General features: G+C 50.0%; 7 protein-coding genes across 7 annotated transcripts; 5 read left to right on the forward strand and 2 right to left on the reverse strand.

Moving 5' to 3' along the window:
• Positions 1-477: 477 nt before the first annotated feature.
• hmg1 (HMG-CoA reductase) lies at positions 478-3,993 on the forward strand (the record flags this gene model as incomplete). Its single annotated transcript, XM_016740997.1, has 3 exons — positions 478-813; positions 884-3,597; positions 3,657-3,993. 3 exons carry the CDS (start codon positions 478-480, stop codon positions 3,991-3,993), a joined length of 3,387 nt encoding a protein of 1,128 aa, XP_016593758.1.
• Positions 3,994-5,360: 1,367 nt separating this feature from the next.
• Positions 5,361-8,074, forward strand: PEX2_037230 (putative cell polarity protein; the record flags this gene model as incomplete). The annotated part of the gene is made up of 2 exons (XM_016740998.1): positions 5,361-7,610; positions 7,670-8,074. 2 exons carry the CDS (start codon positions 5,361-5,363, stop codon positions 8,072-8,074), a joined length of 2,655 nt encoding a protein of 884 aa, XP_016593759.1.
• Positions 8,075-9,036: 962 nt separating this feature from the next.
• cyp4 (peptidyl-prolyl cis-trans isomerase) lies at positions 9,037-9,875 on the forward strand (the record flags this gene model as incomplete). The annotated part of the gene is made up of 4 exons (XM_016740999.1): positions 9,037-9,094; positions 9,276-9,445; positions 9,511-9,617; positions 9,689-9,875. 4 exons carry the CDS (start codon positions 9,037-9,039, stop codon positions 9,873-9,875), a joined length of 522 nt encoding a protein of 173 aa, XP_016593760.1.
• Positions 9,876-10,850: 975 nt separating this feature from the next.
• PEX2_037250 (exosome non-catalytic core subunit SKI6) lies at positions 10,851-12,996 on the reverse strand (the record flags this gene model as incomplete). The annotated part of the gene is made up of 5 exons (XM_016741000.1): positions 10,851-11,464; positions 11,526-11,556; positions 11,628-11,774; positions 12,215-12,590; positions 12,698-12,996. 5 exons carry the CDS (start codon positions 12,994-12,996, stop codon positions 10,851-10,853), a joined length of 1,467 nt encoding a protein of 488 aa, XP_016593761.1.
• A 518-nt stretch (positions 12,997-13,514) lies between these two features.
• On the forward strand, positions 13,515-16,626 carry PEX2_037260 (putative DNA excision repair protein (Rad26L); the record flags this gene model as incomplete). The annotated part of the gene is made up of 2 exons (XM_016741001.1): positions 13,515-13,585; positions 13,704-16,626. The coding sequence occupies 2 exons, from the start codon at positions 13,515-13,517 to the stop codon at positions 16,624-16,626; spliced, it is 2,994 nt and encodes a 997-aa protein (XP_016593762.1).
• Positions 16,627-16,837: 211 nt separating this feature from the next.
• ssuA (RNA polymerase II subunit A C-terminal domain phosphatase) lies at positions 16,838-17,704 on the reverse strand (the record flags this gene model as incomplete). The annotated part of the gene is made up of 1 exon (XM_016741002.1): positions 16,838-17,704. One exon carries the CDS (start codon positions 17,702-17,704, stop codon positions 16,838-16,840), a length of 867 nt encoding a protein of 288 aa, XP_016593763.1.
• Positions 17,705-18,381: 677 nt separating this feature from the next.
• On the forward strand, positions 18,382-19,146 carry PEX2_037280 (nicotinamidase; the record flags this gene model as incomplete). Its single annotated transcript, XM_016741003.1, has 2 exons — positions 18,382-18,450; positions 18,502-19,146. 2 exons carry the CDS (start codon positions 18,382-18,384, stop codon positions 19,144-19,146), a joined length of 714 nt encoding a protein of 237 aa, XP_016593764.1.
• Between the last annotated feature and the right edge of the window lie 161 nt (positions 19,147-19,307).

Below are 19,307 nucleotides of genomic sequence, written 5' to 3' on the forward strand. Positions count from 1 at the left end.
TTCTCCAAAGAATAAATTACCTCGCAGGAAACCCGAGCAATTCCCCACTGGTTGGCGGCTTGGCGACCCCCGTTGTCGGCGATACTTAATTCCAGCGGTCTCGGGCGACCATTATTTTACCTTCAGGGGGGCCCTTGCTTTTTTCCCTTTTACCTCCAATTCTAAGGGCTTTGCCTAGAGTTTCTTTACCTCTCCCCTCGGTATGTCTTCTTTTTGTCTGGATATTCGTGACTTCAACTAAGAGAGAAAAAAATAGCCCGGAACTCTACCCAGTCTCTGAAACACCGACTTGTGCAGCCCACATGCGGTAATAGAATTAGATCCTAATTCAAAGACTCTCCCCTCCGAATTGGTTTTGGTGTAAGACATCATCCCACGACGGCTTTCCTCGCAGGTTCTGGTCCTTGCGGACCGCCTTAAAAAACCCCTCAACGCCTTCAACAGACGTCCTCACCGCTTCCTCCGCGACTCGTCACCATGGCTACCTCGTTTATCTCTAAACGCCTTCGCTCAACCGAGGAAGAGCGCGAAACTAAACCTAGCTGGATTCGGCGTCAGATTGTGTCGGGCCTCCAATCCATTTCTCGCCGGGCCTGTATCCACCCTATCCACACACTCGTCGTGATTGCCATTCTTGCTAGCACCACCTACGTGGGTCTCCTGGAAGGCAGCCTGCTGGATACCTCTAAAGACCCGCGAAGTGTCGCGGGACAGGTTGATGCCGATGCTCTGCTCCAGGGAAGCCGCAATTTGCGACTCGGAGAATCAACTTCGTGGAAGTGGCAGGCGGAAGACGCCTGGACTGACTCCCAGGTGAGCCCATTTTGCACCTTCTCTCCTTCTGGGGCGCCGAGAAAGAAATACTGACGCATTGGATTATTAGACCGAGAAGCCTGCTGCCCAGCACCTGGCTCTGACAACTCTTATCTTCCCCGATTCCACCAACTCGGATTCAACTGCCCCCGCAGCTGATGATGTCCCGATCCCTGCCAATATCTCCGCCGCTTCAGTGCCATACACCCCGAATCTCTTCTCGCAATTCACCCACGATGCTTCCCTGGTTTACACCGTGCCTTTTGACCAAGTCTCGGAACTTTTGAGGGCCGTGCAGGAGATTCCTACCCCATCCGTAGATGAGGATGAGGAGGAATCCAAGAAATGGATCATGCGAGCGGCTCGTGGCCCGGCCTACGGATCCCGCAGAGCTGTGAAGCTCTGGATTGCAGATGCGTGGAATTCCTTTGTGGATCTGATCAAGCACGCGGAAACCATTGACATTGTTATCATGGCTCTTGGCTATCTCTCGATGCACCTGAGCTTCGTCTCACTTTTCTTCTCGATGCGACGATTGGGCTCCAACTTTTGGCTTGCGGCTACCGTGCTGCTTTCTGGCACCTTTGCATTCCTTTTTGGTCTACACGTGACTACTAAACTTGGCGTGCCTATCAACCTCCTCCTGCTGTCCGAAGGTCTTCCGTTTTTGGTTGTCACCATCGGATTCGAGAAGCCGATTATGTTCACTCGGGCCGTCCTGAAAGCTTCTGTGGACAATCGCCGACCTGGTCCCGGTGCTGCCCCTCGCCCGCTCGCATCGAGCACACCGAGATCCATTCAGGACTCTATCGCGGCTGCGATCAAGGATCAAGGTTTCGAGATCGTTCAGCACTACTGTATTGAGATTGGTCTGTTGGCTTTGGGTGCGGCCTCTGGTGTTCAAGGAGGACTCCAGCAGTTCTGCTTCCTCGCGGCCTTGATCTTGTTCTTTGACTGCGTGCTTCTGTTCACTTTCTATACCACTATTCTCTGCATCAAGCTCGAGATCACTCGGATCAAGCGTCACGTGGCGCTGCGCAAGGCCTTGGAAGAGGATGGCATCACCCACACTGTGGCCGAGAATGTCGCTTCTAGCAACGACTGGCCTAGCGCCGGCTCTGGCGAGGCGGACACCAGCATCTTTGGTCGCAAGATCAAGTCCAGCAATGTGCGCCGCTTCAAGATTCTCATGGTTGGCGGTCTGATCCTGATCAATGTTGTGAACATGTCCGCCATTCCTTTCCGGAACACCGGCAACGGTGGCCTGCTCTCCCGCTTCTCCAGCGTCCTGTCTCCTACCCCCATTGATCCTTTCAAGGTGGCAGAAAATGGTCTGGATACTGTGTATGTGGCTGCCAAGAGCCAGAAGCAGGAGACTATTGTTACCATCCTTTCGCCGATCAAGTACAAGTTGGAATACCCGTCCATTCACTACGCAGCCCCTACCGACTCTGGTTCGTTTGACATCGAGTACACCGATCAATTCTTGGATGCTGTTGGTGGCAAGGTTCTCGAAAGCCTGCTCAAGAGCGTTGAAGACCCTATCATCAGCAAGTGGATCATCGCCGCTTTGACTCTCAGTATCATCCTTAATGGGTATCTTTTCAATGCTGCCCGTTGGAGTATTAAGGACCCCGAGACTGCCCCCACCCTTCCCGTGGAGCCTGTGGTTGCACCAAAGGTCTACCCCAAATTCGAACCCAATGAGCAACAGTCAACCAGAACTGCGGAAGAGTGCGAGGCTCTGCTCAAGGAAAAGCGTGCCCCCATACTTACTGACGAGGAACTGATTGATCTTTCTCTTCGCGGAAAGCTTCCTGGCTACGCGCTGGAGAAGTCCATGGAGGATGAGAATTTGATGAGCCGTGTTGATGCCTTTACTCGTGCTGTGAAGATCCGCAGATCTGTGGTCTCCCGGACTCCTACTACCTCTGCTATCACTTCTGTTTTGGAAGACTCCAAGCTCCCCTACAAGGATTACAACTATGGCCTTGTCCACGGTGCTTGCTGTGAAAACGTTATTGGTTACTTGCCCCTTCCTGTTGGTGTTGCTGGTCCTATCAACATCGATGGACAAAACTACTTTATCCCCATGGCCACTACCGAAGGTGTTTTGGTTGCTAGTACGAGTCGTGGCTCCAAGGCAATCAACGCCGGTGGCGGTGCAGTCACTGTTCTGACCGGTGATGGTATGACTCGTGGTCCTTGTGTAACTTTCCCAACCTTGGCCCGGGCTGCCGCTGCTAAGGTTTGGATCGATTCTGAAGAAGGTCGGAGTATTATCACAGCAGCTTTCAACTCTACCAGTCGCTTTGCCCGTCTCCAGAGTCTCAAGACTGCTCTTGCCGGAACCTACTTGTACATCCGCTTCAAGACTACCACTGGTGATGCCATGGGTATGAACATGATCTCCAAGGGCTGTGAGAAGGCGCTAGACGTTATGCAAAAGGAGTGTGGATTCGATGACATGTCCATCATCTCGCTTTCCGGTAACTTCTGCACAGATAAGAAGGCTGCTGCGATCAACTGGACTGATGGCCGTGGTAAGTCCGTTGTGGCCGAGGCTATCATTCCTGGTGACGTTGTCAAGAGTGTCCTCAAGAGCGATGTCGATGCACTGGTTGAGCTGAACATCAGCAAGAACTTGATCGGAAGTGCGATGGCAGGCAGCTTGGGTGGTTTCAACGCTCATGCCTCTAACATCGTGTCTGCCATTTTCCTGGCCACTGGTCAGGATCCTGCCCAGAACGTTGAGAGCAGCAGCTGTATCACCACCATGAAGAAGTAAGCTTTTCTCCCCCACTTTCTGATATTTTACATGCTAATAAGATTTTTCCAAACAGCAACAATGGCAACCTCCAGATCGCCGTGTCCATGCCTTCTATTGAGGTGGGAACCATTGGTGGTGGCACTATCCTTGAAGCCCAAGGTGCTATGCTTGACCTCTTGGGTGTCCGCGGTGCTCACTCGACCTCCCCCGGCGAAAACGCGCGCCAGTTGTCTCGTATCATTGCTGCCTCCGTTCTCGCCGGTGAGCTCAGCCTGTGCGCTGCGCTCGCCGCCGGCCATCTCGTCAAGGCACACATGGCCCACAACCGTAGCGCAGCCCCCACACGGTCCTCAACCCCCGTGTCTTCTGCCGTCAGCGCCACCCGTGGCCTTTCCATGACCTCCAAATAAACGATGACATGACCAGCCCTTCCTGGCCCGCAGCTGTGGGCCAATGTAAATGTGTGACTACAATGATTCTCCCGATACCATTCACTTTCAATGCAGACGCTGTGGCGTACCCATCGCTCACCTTGTCTTTGCCCCTGCATTATAATGGGAGACCCTCTCAACTGACAGGGAAAAAAATGTCAATTACCGACGCTGTCCGATCTCCGGACAGGCCCGTGTTGATGAATCATTCCATGCTAGTGGATCTTGCCGATCCAAATGAGGCCTACTGAAGGCATCCTCCCCCGAGAGCCCTAGAACTAACGCTTCAAAGCATTCATATTCATGCGGGGATTGAAGCCGTTGTTCTACATGTACCTAGTTGTTTCGGTTTTCTTTTTTTACACTTCCCATAGATATGACCAAAGAATTTATTTGTTTTCAAGCCTTCTCAAATAATACAAGGTGGGACTGCCGGGTACAAAAGTATGCGGTTTGTACGGTGTACAAAATTATTATGGGGCAGGCAAGGGCCTAGAATCGTCAACTCCTGAGTTGTTTCTGTTCATGGTAATTAGTTATAGGTAGATATTTCAAGGTACTTAGATAATTTCAGGATATATATATTTTTTAGTTTTTAGGTCTACTTATAGCTAAATGCTTATTCAAGAAACTAGTTATATATGTCCATAGATTGCACCATGCAGTGCATACATGTGTAGTGCCCCTTAGTAGAAATTAACCCCCCTGGCCCGTGTCCTCGGCAGGAGAGGTATCGAATACGAGTATGGTATAACCAATTTCCTGACTATTGATCTTGTTATTGATCAAGCTTTAGGAGAATTCTGTTCTAGGATTATGCAGAAAGCTAAGTACAAAAAAATCAAACATAAAAACATAAAAACATAAAAAAAGAAAGAAAAAAATCAGGCTCATCAGATCTGAAATCATATCCTCATCTAATAAACCCCTGTAGATGCATGTCTGCTGTACGGAGTAAGGAACCTGAAGTAACGGGTATTGCCGTAAGGGAACTCCGGAGAGTTCAACTACACTAAAACCACTCTCTCTCTCTCTCTCTCTCGCACTCTCGCACCTTCGATTTGTCCCTTTCCCCCCATATCTTCAGTCCAGTCCTTCACTCCTTTGGATCTGGTACTTATCAGCTCTAAATTCTTCCCTTTACCTCGTGGCGAATCACAACTCCTCACCTGCCTCCGGCTCCATTGTCTCAGATTGGAATCTTAGTGGAGAAATACGGGGGGTTTATTTTTTTACTGTAACGAAGTGAATGCCTTTATCGATAAATCGAATCCGTGATAGCTGGCCCTTCGGACAGCGTTGAATGTTCATTGGAGAAGTTGGAACACCCCAAGTTTGACCCTGATATGAATGGTGGTTCGGGAGCCATGTCGCCTGTCTCTGTTGATGGTAGCGAATGGTCGGGACTAAATCAGTATGGAAAATCCGATTCACCATTCTCGCCAACATTCCCATCATCACGACCCAACCTAGCCACACCTCCGACCTCCGGCACCCCGAGCGCACCCCTAAGTCCCAGTGGGCCACCTCCTTCGCTGTCACCTTCCACCCGCAGCGGCAATCCATCCCCTCCCAGTTCGATCGCCGCGAGATCCAGTTCCGGAACACTAGCAGAAAGCACGCGCGATGGAAGACGGTATCGTCAGATGGAGGAGATTCTGGGCCAGCACTATGTGGTCTTGAAAAGATTCCTGAATGGCACAGCCCGCGACGACCGTGGCAAGTCGAATAAAGCCCGGGACAAACTGCTACGGCTATCTCCAACCCAGTTCCACGAACTTTCCACCGATGTTTTTGACGAATTGATCCGGCGGCAGCAGGCCTCGCCGCCTCCCGGACGACCACCTCGTCCAGACGTCCCTCCTTACCTCCCCGCTCGCACCGACTTCCACGAAAAGCGCAACCATGCCCGTCAAAAGCTTGCTGCGCTCCACCACGTGCGCTTCCGAGATCTGGCGACCGATGTCTTCTGTGAGCTGGAACGCCGCTTCCCAAATTTCACCAGCCGAGAATTCCGCCCCCGCCCGCCTCCCAATATGGGCCCTCCCAGCGGTCGTACCTCGCAGCAGTCTGCTCGGGGACCTCCGTCGCGCATGGGACGAGGATACCCGTCTGGCGGTCCCCCAGGCAGTCCGTTTCCTCCACGTACTGGTTCTCTTGGAGGGCCACCGAGTATGAATGGTGATGGTCCGTTTCCTCGGTCTTTCCAGAGCAATACTATGGTTCCGAATAAAAGCACGATGGTCGAGGATAGCGATGATATGGGACCAGAGGACGAGGATGATGCTCGGAGTGATGCGTTTGGTCTAGATGCTGTTTTAAGTCGACGGGGTACTACAACGACCTTGGGCGACAGTGAACGGAGACTGTTACTGGAGAGCCAGACCCAAGTATCGATTCTCCAAGATAAGATTGAAAAGCTGGAAGAATTGGTCCGCTCCAAGGATGAGGAGTTGGCTCAGTCATCACAAGATGCAGATTCCTCCGGGATCAGTCATAATGAGCGCCAGGAATGGGACGACTTACGACACGAGCTTGAGACCAAGGTATCAAAAGCCGAGGATCTCAACAACTCGCTTCAGCTAGAGCTTGAGCGGGTTAGAACTGAGCATGAGACCATAGAACGGGATCTTCGCAGCCAGCTCAATGACTCCTCCCGTGGTGTCGATGATGCGGGTCTACAAGCGCGCTATGTTGATCTAGAGACTCAGCACCATAATTTACAAGCAGAGTTGCAGCAGCAGCAGCAAGTGACCGACGAAGTCCGCCGCGAGGCATCGGCATTCCTCATGGAAATGAAGACACTTTCAGCCGAGAGTCACTCCAATTGGGAGCGTGAAGAACAGCTCTCGAAAGAAGTCCACAGACTCGAGGCAGATTCCAACGAATGGAAGAACCGCTACGCCAAGGTCAAGTCGCAGTTGCGGCAGCTTCGCACGTCGTCTGGTGGTTTCGCCGACTCGCGACCCGATGCAAGTCTTGTCGCCAAAGAACATGAGTTGGTGCAACCAGACGGGCTGGTCAAGGATATCCACGTTACTAAGTTCCAGGTGTCCGTGGACGAGCTCCTGCGAGTTGCGCGTTTCGAGGAATCACATGTGGTGCTCCACCAGATTAAGATGGTCATTGGAACAGTCCGTCATATTCTCCAGGATGTGGAATATTCCCCGATCCCGGTAGATGGATCGGCTGCTCTGCGCGCAAAGGCCAAGGGCCAGGTGTCTACGACAGCAAACAACATGATCACCGCCACTCGCAACTTTGCCAGCTCTAGTGGTCTGTCTCCGGTCTCGCTCCTTGATGCAGCGGCCTCCCATCTTTGCACGGCTATTGTTGACCTGATACGGGTGGTGAAGATCCAGGCATCGCCTGTAGATGAGTTGGAAGATGAAGATGATGAAGCGGATGTATCTCAGGAGCAATTCCCTGATTATTTTGATACACCTGCCAGTCAAAAGCGCATGAGCAACAACTCCGTCTACAGTGCTATCAGTCGTCCAGACGACTCTCAGTACCCTGTGCAGAATGGTGTGACCACTAACCTCAATCATGGATGGGGGCATGTGCAAGAAGACCATGAGGTGTTGGAGCTTAAGGTGAGTCGGCCCGAGATGGATAATATCGCAATGAATGATATACTGACAGGTGATCCTAGCTCTATGTTGAGGACCAGACGGATGGCATGGTCCAGCAAATTCAAGCTTTGGTGGCTAGTATCCGAGCCGAGGACGACCTGCATACTGTCCAGACGCACGTCTCTGCCATTTCGAATGTTGTTGCGAATGTGGTTTCCGCTACAGAGCACCTGATACGCGAACGCACTGGAGATATCGCTTTACGGCAGGCGTCTGAACCGGTCATCGCGGCATTGGACCAGTGCCGCGGCCGATTGACGGCCACTGCTGGTGAAGGTGGAGACGCCACCACTCCCGAGCAACTGCGTGAGCTCACGAACAAACTGCCACCCATTGCATTTGAGATCGCTCGGCAGACCAAAGATCTTGTACAGCGCCTTGAGGCCACATCGGCAGTCGCTGATGAGGAAGATGACTTCCGGTGATGAGCTTGATCCCAGGCATTGTTTCTCATGACATGAACTTGAGGCTACCCATTTTGTCTTTCTTTCGCCTCAACTTCTTTATATTCCTTCTTCTTTGCCCCTTGCTTTTCAGCGACTACTTCTCTATGGCAACGAGTGGACAATGTTGAAACGATGTCCCGACATATGTGGCATCTACAGGTTTCACTTCCCTCTGTCACTTATCTTTCTTCCATATTCTCCTATTCTCTGTACTCTATTTTAGCCCTTTCTATTGTCTATTTAGATTCTTTTAGCCTCGTTTCTTGTTGATTTGTTCCTTTTTTTTTTTATCTCACGACCGCTTGTTGGTATCGGGCTGTTGTTTTCTCACATTTTGGATGATTTCAGGTGAAATGAAAGTACTTCGTATATCTTCAGCTCATGACCAAATAGTATACCAATAATCAACGCAAATATACCCCTTTAAAGATGCATATCTTCTCGTAGCCAAGACTGCTAGTTCGGAAGGGATATCCCGGAAGTCATTACATAATCACGGAGCTCTAGACGCTTTTTGGCATTGAGCTTCAGTTTTTTCCCTTCTTTCTACTTCTTTAACTCGCATTCTTCATCAATCTATAACCTTTGTAAGTGAGCTTGGTCCCTTGGCATCTGAATGCTGGAGTGCATTTCCACTTTATCTCAGACTCTTTCAGAGACAAGATTAGGCAACAGAAACAGTCATGTTTGCCCCCTGGGGAGTCTGGAGAAGCTACAAAGTGGAGCCTCAGGCAGAAAGTGCACAAGTGGTCTTTAGGTGAACCTTAACAAGCTAACCCCAAAGTAGCCCGGCACCCGAGTTTACCCGCTCCGCCCTGCCCCTCACCATGTTCTGCCGACTGAGGTCAATAACCCCACCTTCTTCCCTCTTCTCTTCTTCTCTCTTCAATTGCACTTCTTTCCACCCCGCTGCCCGATCTTTCGCTTCATCAACCGCCGCTATGTCCAACACCACCGCTTTCTTCGAGGTCCAGTACGCCCCCGCTGGCTCCTCTACCCGTAAGTTCTCCCATCAGTTTTGTTATTCTTGTTTCTGGCGGCGCAGAGAGTTTTTACCTCCCCGCCCCAGTCTTACCTTGCTGCCTCCGACCCCCAGCTTTCAATCATAGTATTAAAGCTTGGCAATTTCACATCATGCTATGTTAATTGGAATTGAATTTGATGCTGATTCCCTCATTAGCCAAGATTGGCCGCATCAACTTCAAGCTCTACCCCAACGAGGTTCCCAAGACCGCCAAGAACTTCGCTGAGCTTTGCAACGCCGAGCAGGGTAAGGGCTACAAGGGCTCTTCCTTCCACCGTGTCATCCCCCAGTTCATGCTCCAGGGTGGTGACTTCACCCGTGGCAACGTAAGTCTTTTTTTGATCTAATACTGATAGTCGCTCGGTGTCTAACCTTGTTTTTACCGGAATAGGGTACCGGTGGTCGCTCCATCTACGGTGAGAAGTTCCCCGATGAGAACTTCATCCACAAGCACACCCGCCCTGGTCTCCTGTCCATGGCCAACGCTGGCCCCAACACGTAAGTCTCAGTTTTGTATTCCAGATGGCCCACCTACAGAACCATACTAAACATTTCTCTTTTCTTTCCAGCAACGGCTCCCAGTTCTTCATCACCACCGTTGTCACCTCGTGGCTCGATGGCAAGCACGTCGTCTTCGGCGAGGTCGCTGATGCCGAGTCCATGAACGTTGTCAAGGAGATCGAGGCTCTCGGTTCCTCCTCCGGCTCCGTCCGCTCTGCTGTCAAGCCCACCATCGTCAACTGCGGTGGCAACTAAAAAGCTCGTTCTGGAGATTTAGTTGGGTGTTGGGAGGATGAACGTCTTTCTTTTCGTGGTGAACTTGGTCCTTTCCCAGCGATCCAGTGCGGCGTGGGACTAGCATAGGTGGCTTTCCCTTTTGCGCCTTGTAATCTAAAGTTTCTACCAAGCTAGCTCATACATGCCTTGATGTCGTGGGGACTTGATGTTCAATTTGTGGATTGGTAGTCTTGTAAGAACGAGTATGCGAGTATGTTTCCGCCCTTTTCCAAGGTAGAGGCGCAAAGCAGAAGTTCCTAAAAACTGCATTTTAGCGCATGCATATTTCAAGTCGATCCACCGTAAAGCCCGAAATTGATCATCAAAATTATCCTATTATAATTTCCGCCCTTACTTTCCCTAGCAGATACCTCTACATGTCCGAGTGGTTGTTCAAGGACTTCAATCGGGGGTCTGCGGGCCAACTACATCACCGTACCCCGCGTGAGATGACAGGTTTTTTTTTCTTAGTGGAAAAGGTTTCCATCTCCACTTCCAATGAAAATTTGATGTGTAATCAACGATTTTGATTATATGGATACTCTAATTTAAGTCTCTTTCATTTGTTATTTATTATAGTCCAATTGAGTAGAGAGTAATTGAGATAGACAAGAAGATTCATACATCATGCCATGCATGCATCATGGGTGAGATTAGGCCCGAGGCATATGCACCCGATACACAAAAACAAGGAACAATCAATCTGCATACAAAATAGTGCATATTGCCCTCTACCATTTCGAAGAGAAATCAAATACCGGGATATCAAACCATATCGCTAAAAATGCTGTAGAATCAAAGCGTAATTAAAGCGTAAGGTCAAGACAAAACAACACCATGCAAAGACACTTCTCTAACCACAGCACTTAGTGACAGAGGTAGCATCCGACCTAAATGCAAAATCCATGTTAGTACTGTAATGTATAGTAGTCGATACACACCGGACGAAACAACTTACTCCTGATTCAAGTTCACGGGCTCCCAGGAGAAAATAAAAGCGCCCAGGAAAGCACCAATGAAGATACAAATGATAATATACCCATTGAAGTACATGGCAAGCAGCATGATGATATACGCAACAGCAAACTGCGCCATATGCATCAGCGAGCGCACAGTATGTTCAACAAGCGACGGACGATACGGTGCAAGCATAGCCTCCTGTTTCTCGATGCGCTGGACATCTCGCATAGCACTAGCCGGTACAGCAGCAGAGACAGAAGCCCGCTTCTTTGAATCTCCATTCTGGAGAGAACCCGACACAGGAGTAATGACATCGTCTTCTGCACTAGAGAACGCAGCATCGGGGTCTACATTGCCGCCGCAGCAATTACTGGGCGACTTGTTGGCATCTCCTTCTTCGCTTCGCAGGGGAACGTTGGAGATAGATTGGGCGTTGGAAGATCCCGACAAGTAGAGTCTTCGAAGACGGGCTCGACGCACAATAAACGAGTCGTATTCTCGGCCCAGACGGCGGAGGAGTTCAAGACTCAGTACGAGGCAGATTACTCCGATGCATGAGCCGGCGAACATGCCGCGTGATTTTATGTGCCATGAGTTGGCGAGGAAGCCTGGGGGGGATTATTAGCTTGTGCTTGGGGGATTGCATGGAGGGGTTATAGGGCTGCGTACATGCGTCAACTGTGTACCAGTTCCAAAGCATCTGATCATGATTGTAAGTAGGATTCCATTCGGTGGATAGAGTAATGAATCTGGGGTTGATATTAGACGGACCGAGATTTTGCAGCTATTTCCCATGTCCATTCCGCTCATGTCCATTCCGGTGCTGCTGGCCATAGCCGCCGAGGCTGTCGACGTGGCTGTTGACATGGTCATCTCGTGCATATCCATGATCGACTGTTGACTGGGGACCTTGGGGAACTGTGAATCGAGAGAATCGTAGTGTTGATTGAGTTGGAAGTCAAAACAGAAGACCGTACAAAATATATAAACAAAGGAACAGGGTCTTCCAGCATGTGATGCTCTAATAGGAGCAATATGAGCAGATTTATGAATTTGGCCCTAAGAACTTGGTGAGGCAGTTTGAGCAAATTCTCGGATTGACGATTGACCGTAACTGGTAACATTAAACGTAAAAGACAAGGGTATCAACTTGAACTATTCTCCCATTTGATTTCTCCTTTTTTCTTTTTTCTTTTTTCTTTTTCTTTTGCTTTTGCTTTTTTCTTATTTCAGCCCCGGGATCCTTTAATGACTCCTTCCAACAATTCGCGGATCTGACTGCACCCATCGATCCCGACCGCCAACATTGTCTCAAGGTACGTAGCATGCACCTTAGACTCCATAGTAAGCACACACACCTTCATCGCCTCTTCATCCTCATCCATATTGTTCTCGCCGACAGGCACAGCCGTCGTCGTTGCAACAGTCAGCGAAGGCAGTTCCTGTTCTTCTGGAAGTGATAGATCCAAAAGCGGGTCAAGTTCGTCGTGTCGTGGGTCACGCGGTGTAGAGGCGCTGCCACTCATACCAGCAGTACAGCCACAGAGTAGTCCTGGCATGGGAATACCGGCGTCCACGAGCGCTAGCGTACAGGCGTTGATCGCTGCGGCGAGCAATGAGCCATCGGCGGAGAGAACAGAGACATGGATGCTGATTGTGCTGTGAGGATAGAGGTAGGTGTGGAGGTGAGACTGGAAGGCTGAGCGGAGGGTTGTAGCGATTCGCGATGATTGTCTGTAGTCCAGAGATATTAGCATTGGCTGGATTTTAACCTGGCCTGATATCCCTGTAGCCCTCTTCCTATGGTAGGAGGCAATAGGGAAGCGTAAGAGTGTAAATACCTGTCACTTCCACCGGCTCTCCGCTTGCGATCTACACCGGCAAACCCAGCGACATTCACGTCTACTTCCACAACTGCGTGGCCACTGCCAGCAGCTCCGCCGCCACCATCTCCTCTGCGACCCTCGGCGGGGCCGTGGACAGAGCACATGATTGATGTGTTGCCCATGGACAGGTATGAAGAGCCGGAGCTAGCGGGGTTGGTTGAGATCTGAGCTTGGAGCAGACGGAGTTCGTTCCAGCGGCGGCCATCAAGGCGCAGCCGTGTCAGGGGATATGTCGTCGAGGTGTCGAGCGGCATCTTTGCGGATTGACTCTGATAAGAACGAGAGTTGTCTTGAGTGAAAAGAGGGTATGTCAAGTAGGAAGTCGAGGTTTATTTTGTGTCCACTGTGGGCCTAGGTTAGTCAGGCGTGTCTTGATTGAGCAATGGCGAGAGTAGAATCTTGTTCTTGACTTACGTTGGCTATTATCGCATGTGCAAAGAATCCGAATGCCAAACCAATGAGAGCATCTTTTTTTCTGGTTCGCTTGCACGTGACCCGGTAGAACAACTCTATGAACAATTTCAACTACTTCTTTGAGCATTCAGGAGATATAGACAGATACTCAAGTCTTGTTGAAATGGAAAGGGAAACAGAGCACCAAATTATATTTTAAAGAATATTCAATTGAAGTATTCTTGAGTGGACTGATACAACTTCGTTTTGTGGCCGTTATCGTCTGCCGTAACTGACGTCGTGTCGCGACAGTCTGGTACTCCAACTTCCACTTACGCTCCGTCACCATTTGAGCTCTGTTTACAGAAATGCAGAGAATATGGCTAATAACGATTACAATGGGGAGGTGATCACCATCGATTCAGACGACGATGACTTGGAGGTGACGCAGTATGCAACTCCGACTGCTAGCAGTATGATACCTCTTCGACGCGTTTGACAGGCAGCTCACATTTTCTCAAGACAGATTTTCTGGTGTGAGGCATGGGACTGATACACCAATTAAAAGCGAGTCGCGTAATCTTCTTTCTAGCTCATCAAGTGCGGTAAAGATCCAGCCCGTGGACAGCGATGAAGAAGACGCCAACGATGGCGAGCTAGCGTATAAGAAGTTCAAGGAACGCAAGTCCCTCAAGCGAAAACAAGATGCAGCAGCAACCCGCAAGGCCAAAATGCCCAGGGGAGATCCAATTGTTGGTCGAGTAAAAAAAGAGCGACCAACGTCTCAGGCTAAGCGGCCATTGAAACAATGGGGCGAGGTGTCTTCGGAGGACGAGTCAATGGAGAATAACTTGCCTGGATATCTCAAGACCCGTCGCAGTCAGTTCGACCAGAAGCACGAACATCTGAAAGCTCATGGACTGAAGCTACCACCCACCTACGAGGATGTTGATTTCTCCGATGACGAACGGCTTGAAGAATTACAAGAAAGACCTGTCTTTCCGGATAACACCCGAAAGCAGGAATATAAGGACATCGAACTGCCATATTCCATGGGCATTATTCCCGCTCCGATCGCCCAGTGGTTGCGGCAGTACCAAGTGGAGGGAGTTGCGTTTCTCCACGAGCTGTTTGTATATCAAAAGGGTGGTGTCCTAGGAGACGACATGGGTCTTGGAAAAACCATTCAGGTGATTGCTTTCTTGACCGCCGCATATGGAAAAACAGGGGACGAACGGGATGCAAAACGCATGCGAAAGATGCGCAGATCTGATGACAACGCTTGGTATCCACGCACGCTCATCGTGTGCCCGGGAACCCTTATCGCAAACTGGAGGGCTGAGTTCACGCGCTGGGGGTGGTGGCATGTTGATAGCTACCACGGGGAGAACAAGGACCTTGCCCTTGATGCGGCAAAGTCAGGGAGAGTGGAAGTCTTGATTACAACATACACCACTTATATGAACAACAAAAACGCTGTCAATATGATTGAATGGGACTGTGTGATCGCAGACGAGTGTCACAAGATCAAGGAGCGCAAGTCAGGGACCACCCAGTCTATGAATGAGATCAATGCGTTATGTCGGATAGGACTCACCGGCACGGCCATCCAGAATAAATATGAAGAACTATGGACCCTTCTCAACTGGACAAACCCCGGTGTTTTAGGTCCGGTAAGCACCTGGAAGGCACAGATATCGGACCCTCTGAAGATCGGACAATCGCACGATGCCACCTTGAGCGAGCTCAGTAGAGCACGGAGAACAGCCAAGAAGCTGGTTGAGAACTTACTTCCACAATTTTTCATCAGAAGGATGAAATCCTTGATCGCGGACCAGCTGCCCAAAAAGATCGACCGGGTTGTCTTTTGTCCTCTGACTGAGACACAAGCCGAAGCCTATGAGAAATTCCTTGATAGTGACATTGTGGATTATATCAAGACATCTACAGAGCCATGCGATTGTAAATCGGGCAAGAAGGCCGGCTGGTGTTGTCGCAGCCTTATCCCCGATAGGGACCCTCCAAACTGGCAATCCTATGTGTTTCCTGCTATAAATGTGCTTCAAAAGCTCAGCAATCATCTGGCAATCCTGATCCCGCAAGGAGCAGACCCAAAAGAGAAGCAGGAAAAAGATAGAGATTATCTGGAACTTGCGCTACCTGAACAATGGGAAGATCTCTACCGCTCGCGCGACTCGATCGTCAACTACGCCAACCCCGAGTTTTGCGGTAAATGGAAGGTTCTGCGGAAGCTACTCAAGTGGTGGCATTCGAATGGAGACAAAGTTCTTATCTTTTCGCACAGCGTGCGTCTTCTCAAGATGTTGCAAATGCTGTTTCATCACACTAGCTACAACGTCAGCTACCTGGATGGATCTATGAGTTTACAAGACCGTGCAAAAGCTGTAGACGAGTTCAATGCCGACTCCCGACAGTTTGTTTTCCTAATATCAACCAAGGCTGGTGGTGTTGGGTTGAACATCACCTCGGCAAACAAAGTGGTAGTCGTTGATCCAAACTGGAACCCGTCCTATGACTTGCAGGCCCAGGACCGGGCCTACCGCATAGGACAACTTCGCGACGTGGAAGTCTTCCGGCTGATTTCTGCCGGCACAATCGAAGAGATCGTCTACGCTCGACAAATCTACAAGCAGCAACAGGCAAACATTGGATACAACGCAAGCTCCGAGCGTCGGTACTTCAAAGGCGTTCAAGAAAAGAAAGATCAAAAGGGCGAGATCTTTGGTCTGAAGAATTTCTTCGGGTATCAGAACACGAACATCGTTCTACGCGACATCGTCAACAGAACGAATGTCGCTGAAAGCCGTGCGGGGGTAGAAGTCGTCGACATAGATCTCAAAGCAGAAGAAGAAGGCTACGACTACACCGATCGACCAATGAAATCCGAAGACGAGGCAATGAGCCAACTCGCATCGATGATCTGCGGCGACGAGGACGAAAAAGACAACAAGCCTTCAGCCAATCTTCCAACACCGCATAAACACGACCCCGTTCAAGCGATTCTCGCAAGCGCAGGCGTGGAATACACCCACCTTAACAATGAAGTGATCGGTTCATCGCGTGTGGAGGAAGACCTCAGTCGTCGTGCTGAACTAGCTCAAGATGATACGACAGGTGACCGTCAGGTCTTTATGTCCTCGCAACCTTTCTCCCAGCCGGCGGAGGAACCTATGCGGTTCAAGTATCATCCTCCGGAGGCTGTCATACGTCGCCAGTTTTGTAGTATGGCGCGGCGGTTTGGGTTCGCTGATGCTACGGAGTTTGCGCTCGTTGTTGAGGGTATGACCCAGGCGCAGCGGAGAGCTTGTCTTGACCAGTGGTATCGGGAGAGGAGGGAGATACTACTTTCTGCGGCTCAAAACACCCCTGAGGGGGAGTGGATCAAGGATGAGAAGGTTCCTGAGGATATGGATGAAGATGAATGGATCAAAGATGAAAAGGGCCCCAAGGAGGAGAGTCCGGGTCCTTGAGTGGTTTTGCTTTTCTTGCTATTCCTTCTTGCTCGATACCCCTTCCTACTTGTATAACATGCATTTAATCATGCGATATTTGACCACGCTCGCTAAGAAACAGTTCATCTGCATAACATGGCACCTTCAAATCATTGGTATTAAACCATTCTCTTAGGATGGCTGTAGGTAAATAGATATCCATACGAAGATCGCAACGTATGCAGGGGAGCTAAAGCCAAGCCAAAGTCCACAATGCCGGCAAATTGGGATATCTTTCTTGCCAATCCGCCAAGATCTCAGGGACCTTCTCGTCGAAGCTCTGGCGCGCAGGACCAGTCCCGTTTGCCCAGCCTTCAGATCCATGAACACGATGCTCAGCAACAGCAGCCTCATTCAGACGATTGGCTAGATCAAGAATCGCCTTTCCACCAGTCAAGGCCTCTTCATGGTTATCCTTGATATCGACATTGAAGACATGAACGGGGTAATTGAGCGCGGTGCCCTTATTCATCAAATCATCGACAACAGCATCCCAGCAGCGCTCCTCGCATGTGATAATGACATCGACAACGCCGCCCTCCGTTCCAACCGCACCCTTGTCACCCTTCGAGAGGTGGTCGATACGCGGGACACCAGGCACCCAGTCCTGGAATCGCTCGGGCCCCCACTTCAGCTGGCGGTTGCGGTCGAGCATGTTCAGGATGCCGTTTCCGCGGTACAGACGCTCGTCTTTTCCAGAGAGCTCCTCGTACATTTGGTTGTAGGAGGTTGTGTTGAAGCTGTACACGTTTGGTTGGGTGATTGACGGGCCGGGGAGACGGACGAGGGAGCCTGTGCCGAAGGATATCACGGGGAAGGCTGTTGGGGCGCCGGAGAGCTGGAGGTGGGCTTCCATTGAGCGGTTGTTGTTTGAGGCGCAGACTGTGCAGAACTTGAGCTTGTACGAGTCTGCCGCGCTGGCCGGGTTGGCTGTTTCTAGGGCTTGGGTTGCTGAGGCCATGTCGGCTTGTGTGGATGTCTCTGGTGGTGGAGGGGGAGGGGGAGGAGGTTGGGGAGTTGAGGTCCCCGAGTTTGTTCGACGGGGATCATATGCCATTTTGAAGGGAGACTATGGAGATGATAATAGAGAGACAGAGAGAAGAGAGACTAAGGGGTTGTTGTTTCTAGGTATGGAAGTCGATGATCATGGGGGTTTTTTGAGTTTACAATATTCTGTTGACTATCAGAGGCGGTTAGCGACTGATTTGGTGAGATTCTTGGTGACATGAGATGTGGAAACACAAGTTCAGAAAAAAAGCGTATATGAATTTATCCGCATAGCAAAAGCTCAGACAGCTCCAATAATATATTCATCAGGTTGAGGGAAAGAGAAGGTAACACAACACACATACCTTGTAGTTATCACTCATTATCCAGTTCAAATCATTATGGGGCCGTAGCCCTGGGAGAGGAGAGAAGAGCAGGTTTGGTGAAAGTTGAAAAGCTTCGTTTTTAGTGTCTTAGCTTAGTCATGGTGTTACCGCTTATTATTCCGCCTAGAGAAAAGAGCTAGCGGGAGCTCATATTCTGCCCGACAAATATCATTGAGCTTATCGTATGTTGTACATATTGTACTTTGTCTTTAAGTATCTTTATCTTACAAGGCCTCTGCCCCCCTTTTTTTCTATTCATAGGTAGCAATCAGAATCTACCATTTCCTAAGCTTCAACCCCCTCCATTCTCTCCATAACCCCCATCAACAGCTCTCTACCCCCATATCTTTCCAGCTCCAAAATGGCAGCAAATCGTACTATCAGGCCAGCCCTGATTGTGGTGGACATGCAAGAAGATTTCTGCCCTCCAGTGAGTTGAATAAATACAATAGATTGCTATATGTGCTAATAAATAGAGTAGCATGGGTCACTCGCCGTCCAAGGAGGCCGCGACATTGCCTCGATAATCAACACTCTACTTGCAAAGCCAGGATTTGTCGCGCGCATCTTGACCAAAGACTACCACCCAAAGGACCATATCTCATTTGCCAGTAACCACCCAGGGCCTGACAACCAGCCCTTCACTTCATTCGTCACAATGAAAAACCCCGCTCTAGGAAAGGAATCAGAAACAAAACCACAGCAACTCTGGCCCGTCCATTGTGTGGCTGGCACCTCCGGCGCAGATATTATCCCAGAGATTGACACCTCTAGTGAACATATAATTGTTCAGAAAGGTATGCGTCCTGAAGTCGAGATGTACTCTGTATTTGCGGATAGTTTCGGAAACTGCGATCACGGTACCAACGCACATTCGGTCAGCATAGATGTTGCCGCAGCTCTCAAGAGTCAAGGCGTTACAGATGTGTTTGTTGTGGGCTTGGCTGGGGACTATTGTGTTAAGGCTACAGCTCTTGATGCTGTCAAGGTTGGATTCAGAAGCTGGGTTGTTGAGGAAGGAACCAAGTGTGTCGTGCCTGCTGGTTGGGATGCTGTTAAGGAGGAACTTGGGACTGCCGGGGTGTCTACTATCTCTATGAATGACCCCATTATCAGGGATCTGTGAGGGAAGAGTTGATATATCTTACTTTCCATCCTCGTACTTTTATTCTCACGCAATGCTTCCCTTCCCGGGGGTTGTTCCGTTTTCCCTGTGTCGGATATAGATTCAAGATCCACACTGCCTGGCCCTATTTCCTGTGTTTTATTTACCGTGCAGGTTTTATG

Source organism: Penicillium expansum (assembly GCF_000769745.1).
Source record: "Penicillium expansum strain MD-8 chromosome Unknown contig111, whole genome shotgun sequence".
NCBI classification, from domain to species: Eukaryota; Fungi; Ascomycota; class Eurotiomycetes; order Eurotiales; family Aspergillaceae; genus Penicillium; species Penicillium expansum.